The sequence below is a fragment of the Piliocolobus tephrosceles genome, chromosome 11 (assembly GCF_002776525.5).
Source record: "Piliocolobus tephrosceles isolate RC106 chromosome 11, ASM277652v3, whole genome shotgun sequence".
Lineage (NCBI taxonomy): Eukaryota > Metazoa > Chordata > Mammalia > Primates > Cercopithecidae > Piliocolobus > Piliocolobus tephrosceles.
In genome coordinates, this window is record NC_045444.1 from 127,212,183 (window position 1) to 127,232,861 (window position 20,679).

Genomic DNA, 20,679 nt, shown 5'->3' on the forward strand with positions numbered 1-20,679 from the left:
ACCACAATTTCTGTATTCAGTCTACCATTGATGGGCACCTGGTTTGATTCCATGTCTTTGCTATTGTGAATAGCGCAGCCATGAACATCCAAGTACCTGTCTTGATGGAATGATATATACACTGTCTTAAGATCATTATCATCAGAAGCAGTTCATAAGAGGAGGATTGAGGATGCACAGTTTATTTGGGAGTTGCAGAGGCATAAAAGGATAACGTGGAGGAGACACAGGGAGGGAAAGAAACAGTCAGAAACCCTAGCTACTGTTGTTGGTACCTGAAGCATAATCCTGTAAGGAAGCTTGAGAAAATACCATAAAACACACACTTTAGGATTATCCTAGCCAAGGGGCAAAGGAGCTGGGGTATTTATATCCCCCACCCATCAGCTATTGGTTACAAAATATGAATATTCCGGAAGATGTCAATTTCCAGCCACTTTCATCTCTTACATATGGGCTGAATGTGTTCTGGCAGCCTCAGGTCAGCCAGTCAGCAAAGATGTTGGTGTGCACAGAAATAGTAATAGAATCCAAAGAGATGAGGGAGGCGCACAGACGGGACCTGCCACAAAGACCCTGAAATGCTAATTCATAAATGATCATGCGCTTTGTTTATGCTTTTTACTCTCAAGACCAATCCCCGTTAATGTAGAAAAATACCCTTTTATGTGTGAGATAATACATGTGAACGCATCTTGGAATGGATTTTATAAACTGTAAAGGGTGAGACAAGTATATTGTTATTATCATTATTGTAATTATTATTATTATGATGGCTTGATTATAGTCATCAGCACTTGAGAGGGTTAGTAAAATGCCTTCCTTAGAATAAAAGTGAGATGAGAAATTTAAATACAATTCCAGTTACACGTAATCAATAATTGTCCACACCAAGGTTCAGTGCTTTGTATACATCAATTCAGATAAGAAAGCAGGAAGATCATGAATAAATTTGTTGATTGTTTCTTCCTTGGGGAATGAATGACCATTGAGATCTTTATTAGGAGCTTCTATGTATATAAAATAGTTCCAATGCTTGTCCTTTAGAAAGAGACCATTAAATCTGAGTTTGACATCTAGCTGTTTAATTTTTGTTGTTGTTGTTGTTTTGAGACAGAGTCTTGCTCTGTTTCCCAGGCTGGAGTGCAGTGGTGCGATCTCGGCTCACTGCAACCTCCGCCTCCCGGTTTCAAGCAATTCTCTTGCCTCTGCCTCCCAAGTACCTGGAACTACAAGGCATCTGCCACCATGCCTGGCTAATATTTGTATTTTCAGTAGAGACAAGATTTCACCATGTTGGCCAGGCTGGTCTCAAACTCCTGACTTTGTGATCCACCTGCCTCGGCCTCCCAGAGTGCTGGGATTATAGGCGTGAGCCACCATGCCCGGCCTAACGAGACAGGGTCTTGTTCTTTTGCCCTGGCTGGAGTGCAGTGGTGCAGTCACGGCTCACTGCAGCCTCAATCTCCTGAGGCTCAAGGCTCAAGCCATCTCCCCAGCTCAGCCTCCTGAGTAGCTGGGACTACAGGCCCACACCACCGTGCCCGGCAAATTTTTTGTATTTTTTGTAGAGATGAGGTCTCACTTTGTGGTCCTAGCTGGTCTGGAACTCCTGGGCTCAAGCAGTCTGCCTGCCTTAGCCTCCCAAGTCACCTGCCTTTTTTTTTTTTTTTTTTTGAGACAGGGTCTGACTGTCACCCAGGCTGGAGAGCAGTGGTGCGATCTCGGCTCACTGCAACCTTTCTCTCCTGGGTTCAAGTGATTGTCCTGCCTCAGCCTCCTGAGTAGCTGGGATTACAGGTGTGTACCACCATACCTGGCTAATTTTTGTATTTTTAGTAGAGATGGGGTTACCCCATGTTGGCCGGGCTGGTCATGAACCTCAAGGGATCTGCCTGTCTCAGCCTCCCGAAGTGCTGGGATCACAGGCATGAGCCACCACGCCCGGCCTCACCTGCCTTTTTCTTATTAAGGCTTAGGAGCTTGTCTGTTCCGGCTACTTAGCCATTGCTGGTGGCGTGTGTGACAGACATCTTTCCCCAGTCCTGGCTGGCTCTCGTGGTCATGATGGTGTCCTGGTTCGTTTTAACCTCCTGTGGACTGAGTTAGTCCTGCATCCGACTCCCCTCCACCTTCCGTGCCTTTCTCCCCTCGCCCGCCTTCTCATTCCCACGTTTCCTACTCCTTGTCCAGAACACACAGGGAACAGCCCTCACTTGCCACATCCCCCGACCCCATGCTGCCAGCCCCGCTCTCCCTGGCTTCCTTCCAGGGCCTTCTCAGGTGTTGGCACATGGAGCCCACAGAGCTAACAGCCCCCTACTCCTGAGTTTGGATCTGCTTCAGTGTCTGGGAGGTGGAGGTGAAAGACACCTGCTTTTATTATGGACAGAGCTGTCTGGGTGCTGTGGTTCCATGAGTTTTCAAGGTCACCATCCAGACTTGGGCAGGTTTGCCTTTAGTTGACAAACTAAAGGCAGTGGGGACTACTGCAGCACGTTGCCCAAAGTGTGCCTGGTCTTCGGTCTGCAGGACAATTCTCAGCTCTCAGCGCACATCACAGCCAGCCGGGGGCCTGGGTCTGCCCTCGACTGTTCCATTTCGCCCAAGTTGGGGCCGGGGCTTTGGCACTTGGGGAACCCCAGATGGCTGTGAGGGCCGAGGGCCACTGGACTAAAGGGGGTGGTGCTGAAAAGCAGTTTTGCACTCAGAGGAGGCATTTGTCCACTGGACTGAAGATCCCTGTCTCAACTCACCCCAGGCTCCAGGAGCGCCTGTCACATGTTGGCACACACGTGCACATGTGAACATAGACAGTAGTGCCCACCCATATGTACGCACACACGGAAACGTGTCCGTGCACAACGTGCACCTGGTGACTGATCAAAGGTGAGGCGACTGTTCATTGTTGGAAACCAAAAGCCGGAGGTGCTGCCCCTCAAGCCGGGAGGCGGGCGTGGGTCAGCATGGTCTGGCCAGCAGGGCGAGGCTCTCCCTAGCCTTAGGGGAGGCTGCAGGTGATGCCAGCCCCAACAGCGTGCTGTCTGCAGGGAATCTGTTGCTGGGGCCGACTCCCCAGCGGGGCTGTCGAGGCCTGGTTAGCTTTCAGAGGCGTGTCCACGGGAGCAGGTGTCATGTATCAAATAGGTGATTCAAAGTCAGGTGTTACCACGGCTACAGAAATGCCAGTGTTTTCCTAAGAGTGCGAATGGACACACACGTGCACCCTCACGCTCTCACGGAGCCCTGGGTGCCTGCAGCCTGCCGTCCAGGACGGGAACACCACAGTGCGCTACGCCCTCCTCAGCGCCTCCTGGGCTGTGCTCTGCTACTACGCCGAAGACCTGCGCCTGAAGCTGCCCCTGCAGGTGCGCGGGAGGCGTGGGGACAGGGTGGGCCTGGAGGTCCCCCCAGCCAGGGTTGCTGGTGACTGGTCCCCAAACACTGCATCCAGCTGCCCATGCCGACAGCCTTGGGAGGGCTCCTCTTACCCACCCCAACACCAGACCCCAAGAAACATCACCGGGCAAACGGGGCGCGTGGTGGCATCCCCCATGGTGGGCTCGCGGGAGATGGGGTCAGGTGAACAGTGTGTGTGCACTGAGCTGACCCCTCCAGGCCCAGACCCCCGCCAGGCCACCTGCTGAGGGCCCAGCCTGTGGACGTGGGGTGGAGAAGGCTGCCTCCAGGTGACCTCAGGGACCTGGACCATCTTGGGCCTGGACGTGGGCCCGCCACCCACCGTACTGGCTGGCCTGACCCTCACTGCTGCGGGTGGCAGAGACACGCTACTCACCAGCTCCCATCCCTTTTCCACTTGAGGGGCTCTGGGCTACAAACGGACAAGCTAAGTGGCCTCGGAGCCTGAGGCCCTGAGAAGGGAAGGGGTTTCTCCTGGGCCCTCCCAGGGTCTCCCGTGCTCCTTCCCTCTGCTGGAGCCCCTTTGCCCACTGCCCAATTTGCAAACTTGCACAACCTCCACTCCCACGCGGGCGTTTGCCCTCCTCTCAGCAGTGGGAGGAGCCACTGACGTTTCCTTCCAGGAGTTACCCAACCAGGCCTCCAACTGGTCGGCCGAGCTGCTGGCGTGGCTGGGCATCCCCAATGTCCTGCTGGAGGTTGTGCCAGACGTGCCCCCCGAGTACTACTCCTGCCAGTTCAGAGTGAACAAGCTGCCACGGTAAGGCGGGGGCCCTGCCAGTCAGAGGAAAGGAGTGAATGGGAGTCGGTGAATGCGTGAGCGGAACTTGGTCCTTCCTCAGGACTCCCCTCACCTCGAGTTTTCAGCAGGGAATCAGGCCAGGTGGGCGTGCTTGTCACATGTCTGCGTTTCCAGACCGGCTGCATCGGCCAGGCTAGGGCGGTTGTGCTGCAGGACAGATACCCCCAAGGCCCAGTGGCTGGACACGCAAGGTCCAGTTCCTGCTCAGGCACACGTGTGGTAGGTCGGTGCGGCACCTGATCACCACGGTCTCTCAGGGCCTGGGTGACGGAGGCTCTGTCTCATCACAGCCTCCCCAACTGCCGAGGTAGAAAACAGGGACCGGTTCTGCCCACGCTGACTCCCTCCTGGAAACGACTCGTGTGTCGTCCACACACACTACTACCGGACAAAGCCAGTCGCACTATGGCACCAGGCCTATAGACTGGGGGAGTCCGAAGTGGCAGGGACCGCTGTTGGGGACCACTGCTGAAGGCAGCCTTTCTGACACACGGGGTGCCTCCTTTTGGGGCTGGTGGGAAATTCAGTCTCACTCCGTGTTGCCCCACCCATGGTTTCCCAAGATTCTGGTTTCCCAGGGAGGACCCCTGCCCAGTCACTGTCCACACTGCCCACGAGCACCCTCAGCCCCATGCCGGAGCTTCAGGGCGGCACACGGGATGGGGCTCCCTGGCCAGCCTGGCCCTCACTGCACCGCCCTGCCCTGTGCCCGACCACAGTTTGCTTCCCCCCACCCTGTGTGGTGAGGGGTTCTGGGTATCTGAGGGCCTCCTGTGGCCTCCTGTTCCTGGGGATGTGAAAGGCAAAATCGGGAGCCACTGACCTGCCAAGGACCCAGCTGCTTCTCCTGGGGCGAGGGCTGTGCCCGCAGGCCTGTGCTCCTGCGTGTGCACCAGCACCTGGGCCCCAAACCTTCTGCACCGTTCACATGCCCACAGCTTCCTCGGGAGTGACAACCAGGACACCTTCTTCACAAGCACCAAGAGGCACCAAATTGTGAGTGGGGGTCCCTGCTGCAGGCCCCAAACCCTGACCTGGCTCTGAGGATCCTGCCAGCCCCCAGCCTCTGTGGACGCAGAAAGGCCCGCTTGAGATCAGAGGCCTGAGGCCTGGTCCTGGAGACTTTGGAAACTGTAGAGGCTGACCTCAGCTCCAAACACAGGGCAGGCCATGGTCTGGGATAGGGGAGGGGTGGGGAAAGGTCCAGTTCCCCTCTGGGACCCTAGGGCTCAAAATAGATATTAGCTTTATGGACATGAGGGACAGCCGAGACTAGCCCCAGGCAGGGTGGGTCCTGCTGGCTGGGAGCAGACCCGCCCTGCAGCGACGTCCAAGGATGGGCGGCACCAGGTGGGGCAGGCCCAAGGCACCCTGGCAGGAGGCCTGCTCCTGAGGCCTGCAGGCAGGGAAGGGCCAGTCCAGGCCTACCCAGGAGAGGCCCTGCAGACCACCACGGGGCACACAGTCATGTGGGCTGCCCAGGTAGGGGCAAGGCACACCCTAGACACAGTTGACTCCCAGGCTGCCGTATTTGCCGTCACCCAGGGTGGGCTGCCCAGGTAGGGGGCAGGGCACAGGTAGGGGCAGACCCTGGACACAGCTGACTCCCAGGCTGCGGGTTCAGAGTGGGCTGTGCATGGCCAGGCGGGGGCCCAGCTTTGGGTGCAGACTCAACCCCCACATGCCGTGTGGCGCTGGTCAAGGCCTCCGAGCCTGCAGAGCGGGAGAATGAGGCCACCCTGGCACAGGGGCGTCCTGCATGTGAGGTGGTGACACAAAGAGCGATCCATCAGATCGCTGTTGTCACCAGAAGGCTAAGAGAGGCCGTCCGTGGCCTTGGCCTTGGTCTGAAGACAGACTAGCTAGGACATCCCTGTTCTGCTATTACGTGATCGGTGACCTGCACCACCCTCCACACCCCCTGCAGCTGTTTGAGATCCTGGCCAAGACCCCGTATGGCCACGAGAAGAAAAACCTGCTTGGGATCCACCAGCTGCTGGCAGAGGGTGTCCTCAGTGCTGCCTTCCCCCTGCACGATGTGAGTTCGGGGACTGGGGGCTCCAGCCTGGGTATGGGGGACGAGTCCCCTTGGGTCCTGTTGGCCCCCAGGGAGGTGGGTGTGGGGCAGGCAGAGTCAGCCGCGTGACCACCCAGGAGTCAGAACACTAAACGCACACATGTGGCGATGTGACCAGGCCATCCCGTGGCCTGTCCAGGGCCTCAGGTCCAGCTCTGCGTGGACTGCAGCCCACACTGTGGTGCCTAACATGGGAATAGGCCAGTCCCTGGGCTCTGGATGCTATGGCTCCGTCTCTCTGGGTAGCTTCTCTTGCTGGGAAACACAGTGAGGTCTCTTATCCCCCTCCAGAAGCTGGGTAAACTGAGGCAATGCCAAAGCGGGCACTGACTGGGGCAGCTGCCGCTGCACCTGTTCCTGTCAGCCTTACCATCATCCCTGAGAAAACAGCCACGGTGGGGAGCAGGCGGCCATTTACCCCCCACCCGCCCGAGCCTTCCCCCTTGGTCAAGCCGGGCAGGGGCCTCGCAGGCAGCCAGGGCATCCGGGGCCTGGTCAGGCCTGAGCCCACTGCTGCGTGGCCAGGGGGCCAGTCCTGCCCCAATGCCGTCATGGAGGTTAAATGAAAAAGTGGGTGTGGAAATGCCAGGTGTCCCACCTCACTGGGGCGGCTCCTTCCGCCAGCCAGGGCCCAGGACGCACAGCGCAGGACACCAGCCTGGGGAATCTCCAACCCAGAGAAGGTGCTGGGCCCTGGACCAAGGCCACTGGCTTCTCCCAGGGTGGCCTCTCCAGGCCCTTCCCTGCCCTGAACCCTCACAGCCCAGGAGTCAGAGAGGCCTCACCACACATGTCCCCTCCTCGGAGAGGTCCTCCTGGACCACCCTGTACCCACCCCTCCACATTACTCTATTTTTTCTTCATGGAGCAATCCCAGACTCCCGGGCCTGATCTGCCCGTGTCCCACACTGAAGTCCCTGCACCTACAGCAGCGCCCGGTGGGATAAGCAGGGGGAGTCTCCTACCCACAGTCCTCTCGCCCCCAGGGCCCCTTCAAGACGCCCCCAGAGGGCCCACAGGCTCCGCACCTCAACCAGCGCCAAGTCCTTTTCCAGCACTGGGCACGCTGGGGCAAGTGGAACAAGTACCAGCCCCTGGACCACGTGCGCAGGTACTTCGGAGAGAAGGTGGCCCTCTACTTCGCCTGGCTCGGTGAGTCCCCCGACTTCCCCCAGACCGCCTGGGCTCCCCCAGCTTGGTCTCAGGTTGTGACAATTTGCCCGTCCATGCCTCGGAGGGCGGCGTGCGTGCGGGCTTGGACGGTGGGCATGGCTCTTGACCTCGCCTGGCTGACTCCTGCCGGGCTGCCCTCCTGGCTCTCCCCAAACCTGGTCACTTTAACTGGGTGCCATGATGATGCTGGGCCTTGGCCTCCTAATGCCCCAGTAACAGTGCTGAGAACCCCTTCTGCTGGTGGGGGTCTCTCCTGACTCCCTCCCCGGCTGTCACTGGCCCATGAGGCCCTGGGGCCTCCGCAGACACTTCCATCCTAGGGAGGTCGCCCCTGCCTGGGTCCAGGCCAAGCCTCTCATCTCCTCCAAGCAGGCCAGCACCTTCCAGATGCCCATCTGCCCCAGGCAACCCCAGAGCCGTTCCTCCTGGGTCCTGGCTGCCCTCACCCCACTCAGCTCTTGGCACCCTCCCTTCCCCATCCTGGGTCGGCCCCAGCCCCTTCATTCTGTGCCCCAGAACTTCCAAAGCCCTTTCTCGTCCCCACACACAGCCCCACAGTGGACCCAGACAATAGAGCCAGCCAGGGCAGTGGGTGGGGCCGGCAGGCATAGAAGGGCAGTTGGGGTACAGCATTGGGGTGGAGGCACAGCTCCTGTGTGCCAGGACTCACCCGGCCATCTCAGGGCCTGGAGCAGCAACCCTGGGACAGCACGGCCAGGCTGAGGGCTGCTGGGGGCAAGCAGGGCCAGGGCTGCATCTGGGCTCCAGGCAGACTTGCATTTCACAGCAGTCACTCTGGCCAGCAGAGACAGGCAGGAGACAGGACACCAGGCCCGGGACTGGACTAGCCCTATGGGAGGCAGTCAGGGTACATGCTGAGGGCCTGGGGTAACTGAGGGATTGTGGCTGTGGTCAGATGAGGCAGGGGCCAGGGTGGGGGTTGGGTGGTGGGGAGGGAGGCACCCAGAATGACCCGTGGTTTCCCTGGGGCTGGAACACGGGTGGGCCCACACTTCTGTGGTGAGCAGGACGTGGAGGGACTTCTCCGTCCATCCTGGGCAGGTTGGTTGGAGTGAGCTGGCTGAGAGGGCATCCAGAGGTGGAGAGCCTGGTGGGCTGGAATCCCAGCAGCACTGGTGTCGGGGTCAGTGTGGTAGGGGTGTCCAGAGTCTAGGCGGAGGCCCAGAAGGGCGCGGCCCTGCCAGAGCTGCCAGGGAGAGCCGTGCACCTCTTGGCTTCCTCACAGAGGGCCCAGCTGGGCTGAGGGTGGCCCCTAGGGGACAAGCATGGCTGTGTGGACCCCACCTGGGGCCCCCAAGCCCGGTTCCTAATGCTGGACCCTGCCATCCTCTCTGCAGGGTTTTACACAGGCTGGCTCCTGCCAGCAGCGGTGGTGGGCACACTGGTGTTCCTGGTGGGCTGCTTCCTGGTGTTCTCAGATATACCCACGTGAGTGTTCCCCCTCCGCAGCTCTGAGGCCTGGTGCTGGGCCTCCAGAGGGGTGTGGGATGGGGGGACCCCCGGGTGTGAGGCCCTGTGCAGACAGCTGGTGCTTGAAGTGATTGAGGTGAGAGGTGAACACATGCCTGTCCTCAGGAGTGTCACAAAGGGCCTTGTGGACACGGCTGAAAGGCTGGCAGGTGGACAGGAGTGCTCCCAGGGTGACAGATGGACAGGAGCGCTCCCGGGCTGACAGGTGGACAGGAGTGCTCCAAGACTGACAGGTGCACAGGAAGGCTCCAAGACTGACAGGTGCACAGGAAGGCCCTGGGCTGACAGGTGGACAGGAGTGCTCCCAGGCTGACAGGTGGACAGGAGTGCTCCCAGGCTGACACAGATGGACAGGAACGCTCCCGGGCTGACAGGTGGACAGGAGTGCTCCCAGGGTGACAGGTGGACAGGAGTGCTCCAAGACTGACAGGTGCACAGGAAGGCCCTGGGCTGACAGGTGGTCAGGAGTGCTCCCGGGCTGACAGGTGGTCAGGAGTGCTCTAAAGCTGACACAGATGGACAGGAGTGCTCCAAGGCTGACAGGTGGGCAGGAGTGCTCCCATGCTAATTTTATTGGCACTCTTATTTATTATAATAATGTAAGCTTTCTTATAATATTAATGGGCTTTTGTTTTAGTTTATCATGGAACTGAAATTGAGAAACTTAACTCAGACATTGTCATGGCATATATTTTAAAACAACTATTTTCTTAAGAAATGCTGGGCCTGGCTGGGCACGGTGGCTCACGCTTGTAATCCCAGCACTTTGGGAGGCCAAGGCGGGCGAATCATGAGGTCAGGAGATCGAGACCACAGTGAAACCCCGTCTCTACTAAAAATACAAAAAATTAGCTGGGCGTGGTGGCGGGCACCTGTAGTCCCAGCTACTCAGGAGGCTGAGGCAGGAAAATGGCGTAAACCCAGGAGGCAGAGCTTGCAGTGAGCCGAGATCACACCACTGCACTCCAGCCTGGGCTTCAGAGCGAGACTCTGTCTCAAAAAAAAAAAAAAAAGAAAGAAAAAAAAGAAATGCTGGGTCTGGCAAAGGCAGTGGTGGGGAGAGAGGACAAGGGAGGCGCCTAGCTGGGAGGAGCAACCAGCCCCCTCCCCCATTAACTCGCACCCTCCACTCCATGCCTCGAAGGCAGGAACTGTGTGGCAGCAAGGACAGCTTTGAGATGTGCCCACTTTGCCTCGATTGCCCTTTCTGGCTGCTCTCTAGCGCCTGTGCCCTGGCCCAGGTATGAGAAGAGGTGGGTGGGGTAAAAGATTTGGGAGTCGGGGGATGAGGAGGGCAGCTCCCCTGGTCCTGGTCCTGACTCTGCCTGCACCAGCCCCTGTCCTGCTTGTCACCCTGTAAAGGCGGAATGCTCCGTGAGCTCCTTAACTTTCGTTCTCTCGCCTGGAGCTGGGGTTACGCCTGGCACACGCCTCCCGGCACTTGGCAGAGTGCCTGCACTCAGCAGTGGCCCATGTTAGTACTTCTCACTCGAGGACACCCCAGGCCAGGACTCTAGCTCTGGCACTCTGGGGGCACCTGGCCCTTGGCTCCAAGGCAGACAAACCCTGGAGCCACCAGGGCACAGGCAGAACCAAAAGGTTGGACTTGTGAGCAGAATTCCCAGCTTACGAGACCCGGGCAGGAGGCTCCTGCAGTCCCTGAGCCCCTCTGTTCCCCCACCTGCCTGGCATGCTTCCTAGGTCTGTCCACCTTCCCAGGGACCTCAGGGCCTTGCTTGTACCCCACGTGCACTGGACCCAGAGCCCTTGGCACTACTGACGGGCCAGATGCCCTTTAATTTCACTCCTGAGAATCCACCTGGATGTTTCCTAGGACCACAAATGGGAACTTAAAACAGCAGAGACTCATTCTCACAGACCCGGGGCTGGAGTCCAGAATCAAGGTGTTGGCAGGCTTGGCCACTTCTGGGGATTCGACCTCAGGCCTCTCTCCTGGCTTCTGGTGCTGCTGGCGGGCCTTGGTCCTCCCTGGCTTGTGGCCTCCTCATTCCAATCTCCGCTTCCGTCTCCACCTGACCTTCCCCTCTGTGCCTGCGTGCTGTTTCCTCTTCTCCCCTTTTGTGAGGGTTTGACCAGGGTGCTCTCACCTGGAGATCCTTAATCTACAAAGGCCCTTATTCAAATAAGATTACATTCTGAGGTTCCCAACGAACCTATCTTTTGGGGGCCAGAATTCAACTCACTAGAGTTCATCCTCTGGTTCCCAAAACTTCATGTCCATCCCATGTGGAAAATACATTCACCTCATCTCAGCATCCTCCAAAGTCTCAGCCTCTTACAGCATTAACTCCAGTCCAAAATCCCACGAAAATTTCAGCTCAGAAAGTCCCAAATCACATCCTCAGAGTCAGGTGTGGGTGAGACCTGGGTGTGGGCCGTCCTGAGGCAAAATTCCTCTCCCTCTGTGGGTCTGTGCTTCCAAAACACAGTCGGGGGCCGGGCGCGGTGGCTCACGCCTGTCATCCCAGCACTCTGGGAGGCCGAGGCAGGCGGATCACGAGGTCAGAAGATCGAGACCATCCTGGCTAACACGGTGAAACTCTGTCTCTACTAAAAATACAAAAAGTTAGCCGGGCGTGGTGGTGGGCACCTGTAGTCCCAGCTACTTGGGAGGCTGACGCAGGAGAATGGTGTGAACCCGGGGGACGGAGCTTGCAGTGAGCTGAGATTGCACCACTGCACTCCAGCCTGGGCAACAGAGCCAGACTCCGTCTCAAACAAACAAACAAAACACACAGTGGGGGGATGTATGTGGGATGCACATTCCCATTCCAGAAGGAAGGAATGCTGGAAGGAACAAGGGGCCTCCAGTCCCAAGCAAGTCTGGACGCTCCACATCCCTGCCACAGGCCGGCCGGCTGTTCGACCACGGCGGCACCGTCTTCTTCAGCTTGTTCATGGCACTGTGGGCCGTGCTGCTCCTGGAGTACTGGAAGCGGAAGAGCGCCACGCTGGCCTACCGCTGGGACTGCTCTGACTACGAGGACATCGAGGTGAGCCACCCCCACTGGACCACGGTCACACTCAGCAAGGGCCACCACTGAGCACCGGCTCCCTTCCAGGAGAGGCCTCGGCCCCAGTTTGCCGCCTCAGCCCCCACGACAGCCCCGAACCCCATCACGGGTGAGGACGAGCCTTACTTCCCCGAGAGGAGCCGCGCGCGCCGCATGCTGGCCGGCTCGGTGGTGATCGTCATGATGGTACGCGGTCCCCTGCCCTCCACTCATGCCTCCATCCTCCTGCACCACGTGGGGTGGTTTTTGTCCCCCGTCCGACCGTGGTGCCGAGGCCAGATGCCTCCTCTGGGCGCAGGACCCTCACTCCCTGCGGAGAGGCCCCCATGTGCCCAGGCTCCAGGGAGGGGCTGGCCCAGGGCTTGGCTGTGGGGTCCCAGCTGAGAGTCATACAGAGGACCTGGGAGGGGCTCCCCGTGGGTGTGGGCATGGGGCATTTTTCAAGCAAGGGGGTCGGTTTCAAGGAAAAGAGAAGCAGGCACCCCAGCAGGGCCATTCGCTGCAGCCCAAGGGGGTCTTGTCTTCCAGCCCAAGGGGCTTCCTAATAGGACCCCTCCCACCCTGCCAAGATGTCAGGAATCCCAGTTCCTGGGATGGGATGGCTCTAACACTCACAGTGGCTGCCTTGACACCCAGATGTGGCCCAGCCTCTAACCCTAACCCCACCTCTGCCTGAACAACCCATCAAGAAGGACGTCGCCTGGGAGCATAGCCGGGGCTGGAGGCAGGGGGCTTCCCAGAGGAGGCAGTGCTGGGGCCAGCAGTGGACCAGGAGAGCTGTCAGGGGCCATGGCCTGAGGGTGCTGGGGTGCCCAAGCCACCGTGAAGCGGCTCACGGGCCTCCCTGCCCCGCAGGTGGCCGTAGTGGTCATGTGCCTTGTGTCTATCATCCTGTACCGCGCCATCATGGCCATCGTGGTGTCCAGGTCGGGCAACACCCTCCTCGCAGCCTGGGTGAGCCTCTGCCGCCTGCCTCGGGGGGCCCTGAGCAGCCCCTCATCCAGCTCTGACTGCCTGTCTCCTGTCAGGCCTCTCGCATCGCCAGCCTCACAGGGTCTGTAGTGAACCTCATCTTCATCCTCATCCTCTCCAAGATCTATGTGTCCCTGGCCCACGTCCTGACACGATGGGGTGAGTGGGCTGAGGCCGGCCGGGCACTGACCAGGGGCCCACCCTGCCGGCCCCAAGCCAGAACATGACTTTCTCACTCACTGACACACAGGGCCCTCACTTCTATTCCTTTCTTCTTTCTTTTTTCTTTTGAGACAGGATCTCACTCTGTTGCCAAAGCTGGAGTGCACTGGCATGATCATGGCTCACTGCAGCCTTGACCTCCCAGGCTCAAGGGATCCTCCTGCCTCAGCCTCCTGAGTACCTGGGACCACTGTGCCCAGCTGAATTTTTTTTTTTTTTTTTCGAATGGAACAGGGGTCTCACTATGTGGCCCAGGCTGGTTTCCAGCCCCTGGCCTCAAGTGATCCTTCTGCCTAGGCCTCTCAGAGTGCTGGGATTACAGGCATGAGCCGCGGCACCTGCTTTTCTTTCTCTTTCTGATTGTTTTTGGCACCCCAGGTGGGACACAAACGATCCCTGGGTTAGGATGCCAGTGCCCCCCATTTCTAAGTGTGGTACCGACTGGAGGTGTCTGAGACTCCCCCGAGGCTCCCTTAAAAGAGCAGTGAGCAGGGCCTTCCTGGAGATCAAGGACCCTGGGGGCACTCAAGCACCCAAGGAATTCTCGCCCCTCCACAGGGTCCCCTCCAGGCTGCGAGGTCCCCAGGTGGGAGACGTCCCTCCAGAACAGGGCCGCGGAGCCTCTGTGGGGTGGCGTGGGGGATCGGCCGCTGGACTGGGCAACTGCCTCTCAGTTCTTCCCTCTCCCGTCCCCTCCCTTCAGCCTTCTCTTTCTCTGTCTCATTTCCTGAGGACAAACACTTAGGGACCAACCTATTCATTCCATAAGCTGCTGCCTCTCACCAGCCCTGCTCTAGCCTGGGGGTGAATAGCCTTGAACAAAAGCGGGCAGCCCTGCCCTGGGGCCCAGGTTCTAGGAGAGGGGACAGAACTGGCTGTCGGCACAGCTACAGATAACGGGCGAGGGCTTCAGTGCTGAGGAGGAAGTGCCTCCTGCTGGGTGGCCAGGGGAAGGCGGGTGTCAGGGAGAGACCTGTGCAGGTGGCAGGTGTCTCGGGGAGAGGTTCCTGGTGCTGGACGGCCAAGGGCAGGGCCCTGAGGGGAGCCGCCCAGCTGCTTCTGCGACTGTGGGGTGTTGTACCTCCCTCTTTCCCTCCGGTAACCTTTAGCCTTTTATGCTCCTGACTCTGGCACCTGCACCAGAGCCCAGTCCCCTTCACAGCCTTGGCCTCGAGCCTCTATTCTGTTTCTCTGACCCCTCCCCTGACCGCCCGCCTGTGTGCACCACATTCGTGATTAGTGTTGGGAAACAGGTATTATCCGTTTTCCCAACTCCTCTTATCAACATGTTTTTGGGTGACTTTGGAAATGTCTTACTTTGTCCCCTTCTTTAAAATATCTGGATGATATGGCCTTTTCCTCACCCGTGTGTGGCAAGGTGGTCCTAGGAGAGGGGGCCCCTAGTTGGATGCTAGTGACTCCCCCAGGGACTGAGCCCAGGCTCTCTGTGCCACAGAAATGCACCGCACCCAGACCAAGTTCGAGGACGCCTTCACCCTCAAGGTGTTCATCTTCCAGTTCGTCAACTTCTACTCCTCACCCATCTACATTGCCTTCTTCAAAGGCAGGTTGGTGGACACCCCTCCCTCTGGCCCCAGCTCGCCCCAGCTCGGTTCTGCTTGTTTCCCGCTGCCTGGGCACCAGGCATCACCCAGCCGTGCTCAGGCAGGGTGGAGGATGGAACGGGAGACCCAGGCAGGGGACAGGGGCCCATGCCGCCCTGCCCCTCTGAGCAAACAGGGGCTGCCCACCTCTTGGTCCCCACCCAGCTCGGGGGTCCACAGGAGGCCCACCTTGCAGCCTGGACTCTACGCCACAGTTCGTGCTCCCTCCAGGGCAGGTGCAGCAACTCTGCTCAGGCCTCAAGAGCCCAGGGAAGTGGGAGGAGACAGGAAAGATTCCATCAAGGCTCATGACCTTGACTTTCTCCTAGGTTTGTGGGATACCCAGGCAACTACCACACCTTGTTTGGAGTCCGCAACGAGGAGGTAAGCGTGCCTGAGGCCCGGGGCTGGTGCATGAGCTGTGTGCTTCCTCTCACTTCCATTCGAGCTTTGATTTGCAGCAATTCCTCCCGCCACCGGCTACCTCATCGCCCAGCCAGGGCCAGCTGTGCAGCTGACCACTTAGGACTCCCAGCCTCTCTTCACCACTTATTCTGACCCTCAATATGTCCCATTCAGAACCACACCCAAACACTCCGGGCCGGGGACCGTGGCTCACGCCTGTAATCTCAGCACCTAGGGAAGCAGAGGGAGGAGGATCGCGTGAGCCCAAGAGTACGAGACCAGCTTGGGCAACATAGTGAGACCTCGTCTCCACAAAAATAAAAACAAGCAAACCAAAAAACCTACCCCACCCCAGCTGTCCTGGCCCGTATTACTGTTTCCCCATTTTAACCCAATTCACACGTGAGACAAGTGTGAGCCATTATGGTGGAGGCAGAGCCTCTGGCACACAGGGGCCGCAGAGGCTGGCCTCGCTCACAGGCTTGGGTGCTGCCGCCATGACTGTCGGGGTTCTCCCAGTGGCCGGCTGTCCTCTCCCCATCAGTACAGGGGGCTCTGCCTGTGACTTCGTATCTCTAAGAGCCAGGTGTGAACCTGGTTTTTCAGAAAGTAAGTGGAAGTTGACCAGGTGGAGGATGAAGCACTGTTGTCATGGGGGTTCCTGCAAAGCAGACCCTAAGACAGAGATCATGGTGCAAGTAATCGATGTGTGCGTCACCCCAGAAGTAGTCTCCATTGTGCCACAGCCCCTCCAAGAGACCGTAGAGAAGCCCTCAAAACTGTCCCCGTGGCATGGCCCCTCCTGGGTTCGGGCCAGGCATGTCCCAGCAGCTGGGGTCACAGGCGCAGGGTGGGTGCATCTGGAGCCATCCACAGGTGGCCTCTGGGCTGGACTGGGACCTAAGTGGACCCCTGCCGAGTGCCCGGCCTGAAAGATCTCTTCTCCTTTTGGAAGAGGAGGAGGAGAGAGACTTTGCATGGGGCCTGGACCATGAGCCGGCCCAACTGCAAAGTGGCTGCCCCCAAAGGGGTGCTCTCCATTTTCATGTGAGGGAAAGGGAAGGCTGGCGATGGAGTGCGGAGTGTGGCTGTGGGTGCCACAATGGACCAGCCAGAGGACTTTCAATTGTTAAGTGGGAAAATTTCCCAACCCAAACTGGCTTAAACAAAAAAGGGAGTTTTCGGCCAGGTGTGGTGGCTCACACCTGTAATCCCAGCACTTTGGGAGGCCAAGGCAGGTGGATCACGAGGTCAGGAGTTGGATAATAGCCTGGCCTGTATGGTGAAATCCCGTCTCTACTAAAAATACAAAAATTAGCTGGGCATGGTGGCGGGCGCCTGTAGTCCCAGCTACTCAGGAGGCTGAGGCAGAAGAATCGCTGGAACCTGGGAGGCGGAGGTTGCAGGGGCCAAGATTGTGCCACTGCACTCCAGCCTGGGCAACAAAATGAGACCCCGTCTCAAAAAAAAAAAGGTGGGGGGGAATTTTCTTGGCTCTTGTGCTGAAAATGCTCAGGGCTATGCGGACTTAGGTATGAATGATCCAGGTGTTAAAAATGCTGCACTGCTGTTCCCAGCATTGCCTGTGTTCTCCGAAAGACTATCCCCACCTGGAGGGAAGGTGCCCTGCAGTGTGGCCCACACTCTCGGACTTAGCACCCCTTGCAAGGCGCGTGTTCCCAGGAACTCCCTGTGTCCCCCTCTCACTGGCTTGAACGGGGTCACTGATTGGTGGGGCCTGCCTCGTGGGCCTGTCCTGAAGCCAGAGGCTACAGTCAGCCCCATGTAACCCCTTGTGGGTCTCCAAAGGAAAACTGGGGTGCCATTAGGTACATATAGCAGTGCCCCCTGCAGCTGTTCCAATGCACAGTCTTCCAGCTGGACCTGGTGGCTCCTGTGAGATCAGGAGGGGGTGTTATGGTGGGAGCATCACTGCAACCCTCGAGGTGTCCAAGGCATGTCAGACGGAGGTGGGGGCCAGGAAGAGGGCCAGCTTTGAGACAAGAAGGAATGGGTGGGCGAGTGGCTGGTCCCTCTCCCAGCTAACCTGAGCCCTGCTGCCCTAGTGCGCGGCTGGAGGCTGCCTCATCGAGCTGGCACAGGAGCTCCTGGTCATCATGGTGGGCAAGCAGGTCATCAACAACATGCAGGAGGTCCTCATCCCGTGAGTCCCCCACTCCACCCTGGGTGGCATCCAAGGACCAAGGGACCCCAGAGCACCTGGTGGTAGCAGCCTCCAGCCCAGCCCTAGCTGGGAGAAGAGGTGAAGGGAAGGCAGGGTCTGTCCCTTCCTGGACATCAGCACCTTGCCTGGGGAGGGGGATGGGGAGTGTGCCCGGCCATCTGCCCCGGGCTCTGGGCTGCCAGCCCTGCAGCTGCCATGTGGCTGGCTGAGGTCTTCTGGGTTATGGTTGTGGAAGGCGCTACCCCTGGGACCAGCTTTGGCTGGGGAGGGGGTCTGGGATCCTGGGCCCAGGCTGGGGTGATGGCTGTGTCCATTCAGAGATGCTGCGGCTGGGCCAGGGTGTTCCTTGGTATCCCCAGCCCCCAGTGTAGCACAAGAGGGAGGAGGAAAAGGAGGCCCCAGGCTCAGGGTTGATCCTCAGACACGTCTGCCTCAGATGCCCTTGACAGGGACATCCTGACCACAAGGCTCCCATCTCCTTAGTGCCACCTCTACTGGCAGGCACTGTGGCCCCCATCAAGGCAACTGGGTCCCCCTTTCAAGCCAGAGTCCTTCACAGAGGCTGCCCAGGGCCTCTCCTCCCGCTCAAGGCCAGACTGACCTGAGTGCCCTCCCAGCGCCCCCTCAACACCTGATCTCCCCGCAGAAGACAGCGCCCAAATCAGCACTGCCTTTTCTGGGCCACCACAAATAGCAGTTGGGAGATGGTGGCCGCGCCACATCCCGAGAGGTGGCCCTGCCTCTCGGGACTATGGGTGCTGTGAAACCACAAGACCATAAGGTGCAGGGTGGAGCTCCGTGTCTGGCAGGACAGGGCAGGGACGAGTGACAGTGTGATAAGGCAACACACACACATGTCCCCTGTAGGACGAACCCAACACGTGGGCCTCCATGACATCTGCTTTCCCTGGGACACAACAGTGGTCCTCGTCCACTCGCTCCCAACCTTGGCAGAGCTCTTGGGCACTGCTTTGCAATTCTGGGAGGAGCCCATTACCCCTAAAGCCTTACGGAACAATGCAGGGGGCTGGGAGGGTGGACCGCCCCTCTGCATCTGACCAACAGACACAGACGCTTCCACTGAGTCCGATCTGCAAAGGTCTTGGCTCTCACTGTGTCCACCCCTTGGGCCCCAGACCCCACCCCTCCCTGCTGCCTTGAATTGCAAAGCAACAGGCTCGTCCTGGCCACATCTTCCCCAGGACTACAGCAGTCACTGAGACCCACCATAGATCAAAGGTCATTTTCCTGTATTCCCATCCCTAGGAAGCTAAAGGGCTGGTGGCAGAAGTTCCGGCTTCGCTCCAAGAAGACGAAGGCGGGAGCTTCTCCAGGGGCTAGCCAGAGGCCCTGGGAGGCCGACTATGAGCTTGTGCCCTGTGAGGGTCTGTTCGACGAGTACCTGGAAATGGGTAGGAGCCCGTTAGCAGCTGCAGCAGTGGCTGGCGCCGTGGGCGGGGATGGGCAGCCACTCTGCTCAGGGACCTCCCAGCCTGACATTGCTCTGTCTACATCTGCCCTGAAATGTGCTGTGGTGGTGGGGTGGGGACAGAGGGTGGGGCCTGTGGAGAATCCAGAAAGGAATTCTTTTCCCCTGAGAGTGCCCAGGAGGGTTAGCTGAGGACAGAGGGGCACCCAGGAGGGTTGGCTGAGGACAGAGGGGCACCGCCACAGGGAGGAGGCCCCCGGGGTCGTTGCGGAGCTCCCCTAGGGTCCCTGGACCTAGAAGGCACGGGCCAGAGCAAGGGAAGAATTAGGAGAGCAGGCCCTGGCGGCTGACAGAAGCCCTCCAAGGGTGAAGCCACACTGCCAGGCAGCGGCCTGGAGAGCCGACGTCCCCAGAAATCTCAATGCTCACGCTATTTGCGGAGCCACAACTGTCACCTTGACAGGTAGTGGCCAGTACCAGTGGCTCATCGCCTGCACAGGTGGTGCACTCTGGAGGGCGGGTCTGCACCACCTGTGCTGTCGCTGCAGTGCAGGGTCTGACTCTGAGCTGACAAAGGGAGGAGGAATCATCAGGCAATATTTTTGTTTTGTTTTGTTTTTTGTTTTTTTTAAGACGGAGCCTCGCTTTGTCACCCAGGCTGGAGTGCAGTGGTGCAATCTCGGCTCACTGCAAGCTTCGCCTCCCGGGTTCACGCCATTCTCCTGCCTCAGCCTCCCGAGTAGCTGGGACTACAGGCGCCGCCACCACACCCAGCTAATTTTTTGTATTTTTAGTAGAGACGGGGTTTCACCGTGTTAGCCAGGATAGTCCTGATCGCCTGACCTCATGATCCGCCCGTCTCGGCTTCCCAAAGTGCTGGTATCACAGGCGTGAGCCACCGTCCCGGGCCTGTTTTCGTTTTGATTTTTGAGACAGAGTCTCCTTCTGTCGCCCAGGCTGGAGTGCAGTGGCACCATCTCAGCTCACTCCGACCTCTACCTCCCAGGTTCAAGCAATTCTCCTGCCTCAGCCTCCCGAGTAGCTGGGATTACAGGTGCCCACCACCACGTCCAGCTAATTTTGTATTTTAGTACAGAGGGGGTTTCACCGTATTGGCCAGGCTGGTCTCGAACTCCTGATCTCAGGTGATCCACCCGCCTCAGCCTCCCAAAGTGCTGGGGATTACAGGCGTGAGACACTGTGCCTGGCAGGTAGCTCTTAACCTATGAAGAGGGCATGTGAGCCGGCACGGCCTGGAGCGCCCCAGCGCAGCGGCAGCTTCTGTGGAAAGGGAGCAGGCAGTTCCCAGGGCGAGGAGTGGACGCCCTGACCCTCCACCACTGGACCCTGGACCCCAATGATCTCACTAGTAATTCTGGACGAAGACCCAGGAACCCCTTCCAAAGAGCCATCTCCTAACAGCTCCCCTGAGGGGCGAGTGGAGAAGCCGGTTGTAAAATCAGAAGCAGGTTTCTGCTCCCACACCCGCCCCGAGTTAGTCCATGAACTCACCCAGCCCGGGGAGGCCCGTGACCAGCCGGAAACACGGAGCTCAGGGCGGGACGGCCGGCCTGGGGCCGGTCAGGGGCGATGGCCCTGGCGCTGCGCGGTCCAGGACGAAGGAGGCCAGGAGGAGGGGAATGAGCCGCGATGGGGCGGCGGCACCACGTGGACGCGCCGGTCCTCCGCGGGGGGCGCGTCCCGAGGGCTGAGGGCGGACGGTGGGAGAGCCCGGCCGTGCCCCCCGCCCCGCAGTGCTGCAGTTCGGCTTCGTCACCATCTTCGTGGCCGCCTGTCCGCTCGCGCCGCTCTTCGCTCTGCTCAACAACTGGGTGGAGATCCGCCTGGACGCGCGCAAGTTCGT

General features: G+C 59.0%; 1 protein-coding gene across 1 annotated transcript in view; it reads left to right on the top strand.

Annotated features, from left to right (window-relative positions):
• ANO7 (anoctamin 7) overlaps window positions 1-20,679 on the top strand; it is a 48,809-nt gene that overhangs the window by 15,101 nt on the left and 13,029 nt on the right. The window contains exons 4-19 of the mRNA XM_031936563.1: window positions 3,261-3,368; window positions 4,044-4,180; window positions 5,161-5,218; window positions 6,150-6,260; window positions 7,286-7,451; window positions 8,831-8,921; window positions 10,108-10,204; window positions 11,834-11,977; window positions 12,047-12,184; window positions 12,854-12,952; window positions 13,027-13,129; window positions 14,649-14,760; window positions 15,126-15,180; window positions 17,268-17,365; window positions 18,653-18,798; window positions 20,571-20,679. Of these exons, the coding sequence (XP_031792423.1) occupies window positions 3,261-3,368; window positions 4,044-4,180; window positions 5,161-5,218; window positions 6,150-6,260; window positions 7,286-7,451; window positions 8,831-8,921; window positions 10,108-10,204; window positions 11,834-11,977; window positions 12,047-12,184; window positions 12,854-12,952; window positions 13,027-13,129; window positions 14,649-14,760; window positions 15,126-15,180; window positions 17,268-17,365; window positions 18,653-18,798; window positions 20,571-20,679 (1,772 nt within the window). The remainder of the gene's footprint in view (window positions 1-3,260; window positions 3,369-4,043; window positions 4,181-5,160; window positions 5,219-6,149; window positions 6,261-7,285; window positions 7,452-8,830; window positions 8,922-10,107; window positions 10,205-11,833; window positions 11,978-12,046; window positions 12,185-12,853; window positions 12,953-13,026; window positions 13,130-14,648; window positions 14,761-15,125; window positions 15,181-17,267; window positions 17,366-18,652; window positions 18,799-20,570) is intronic.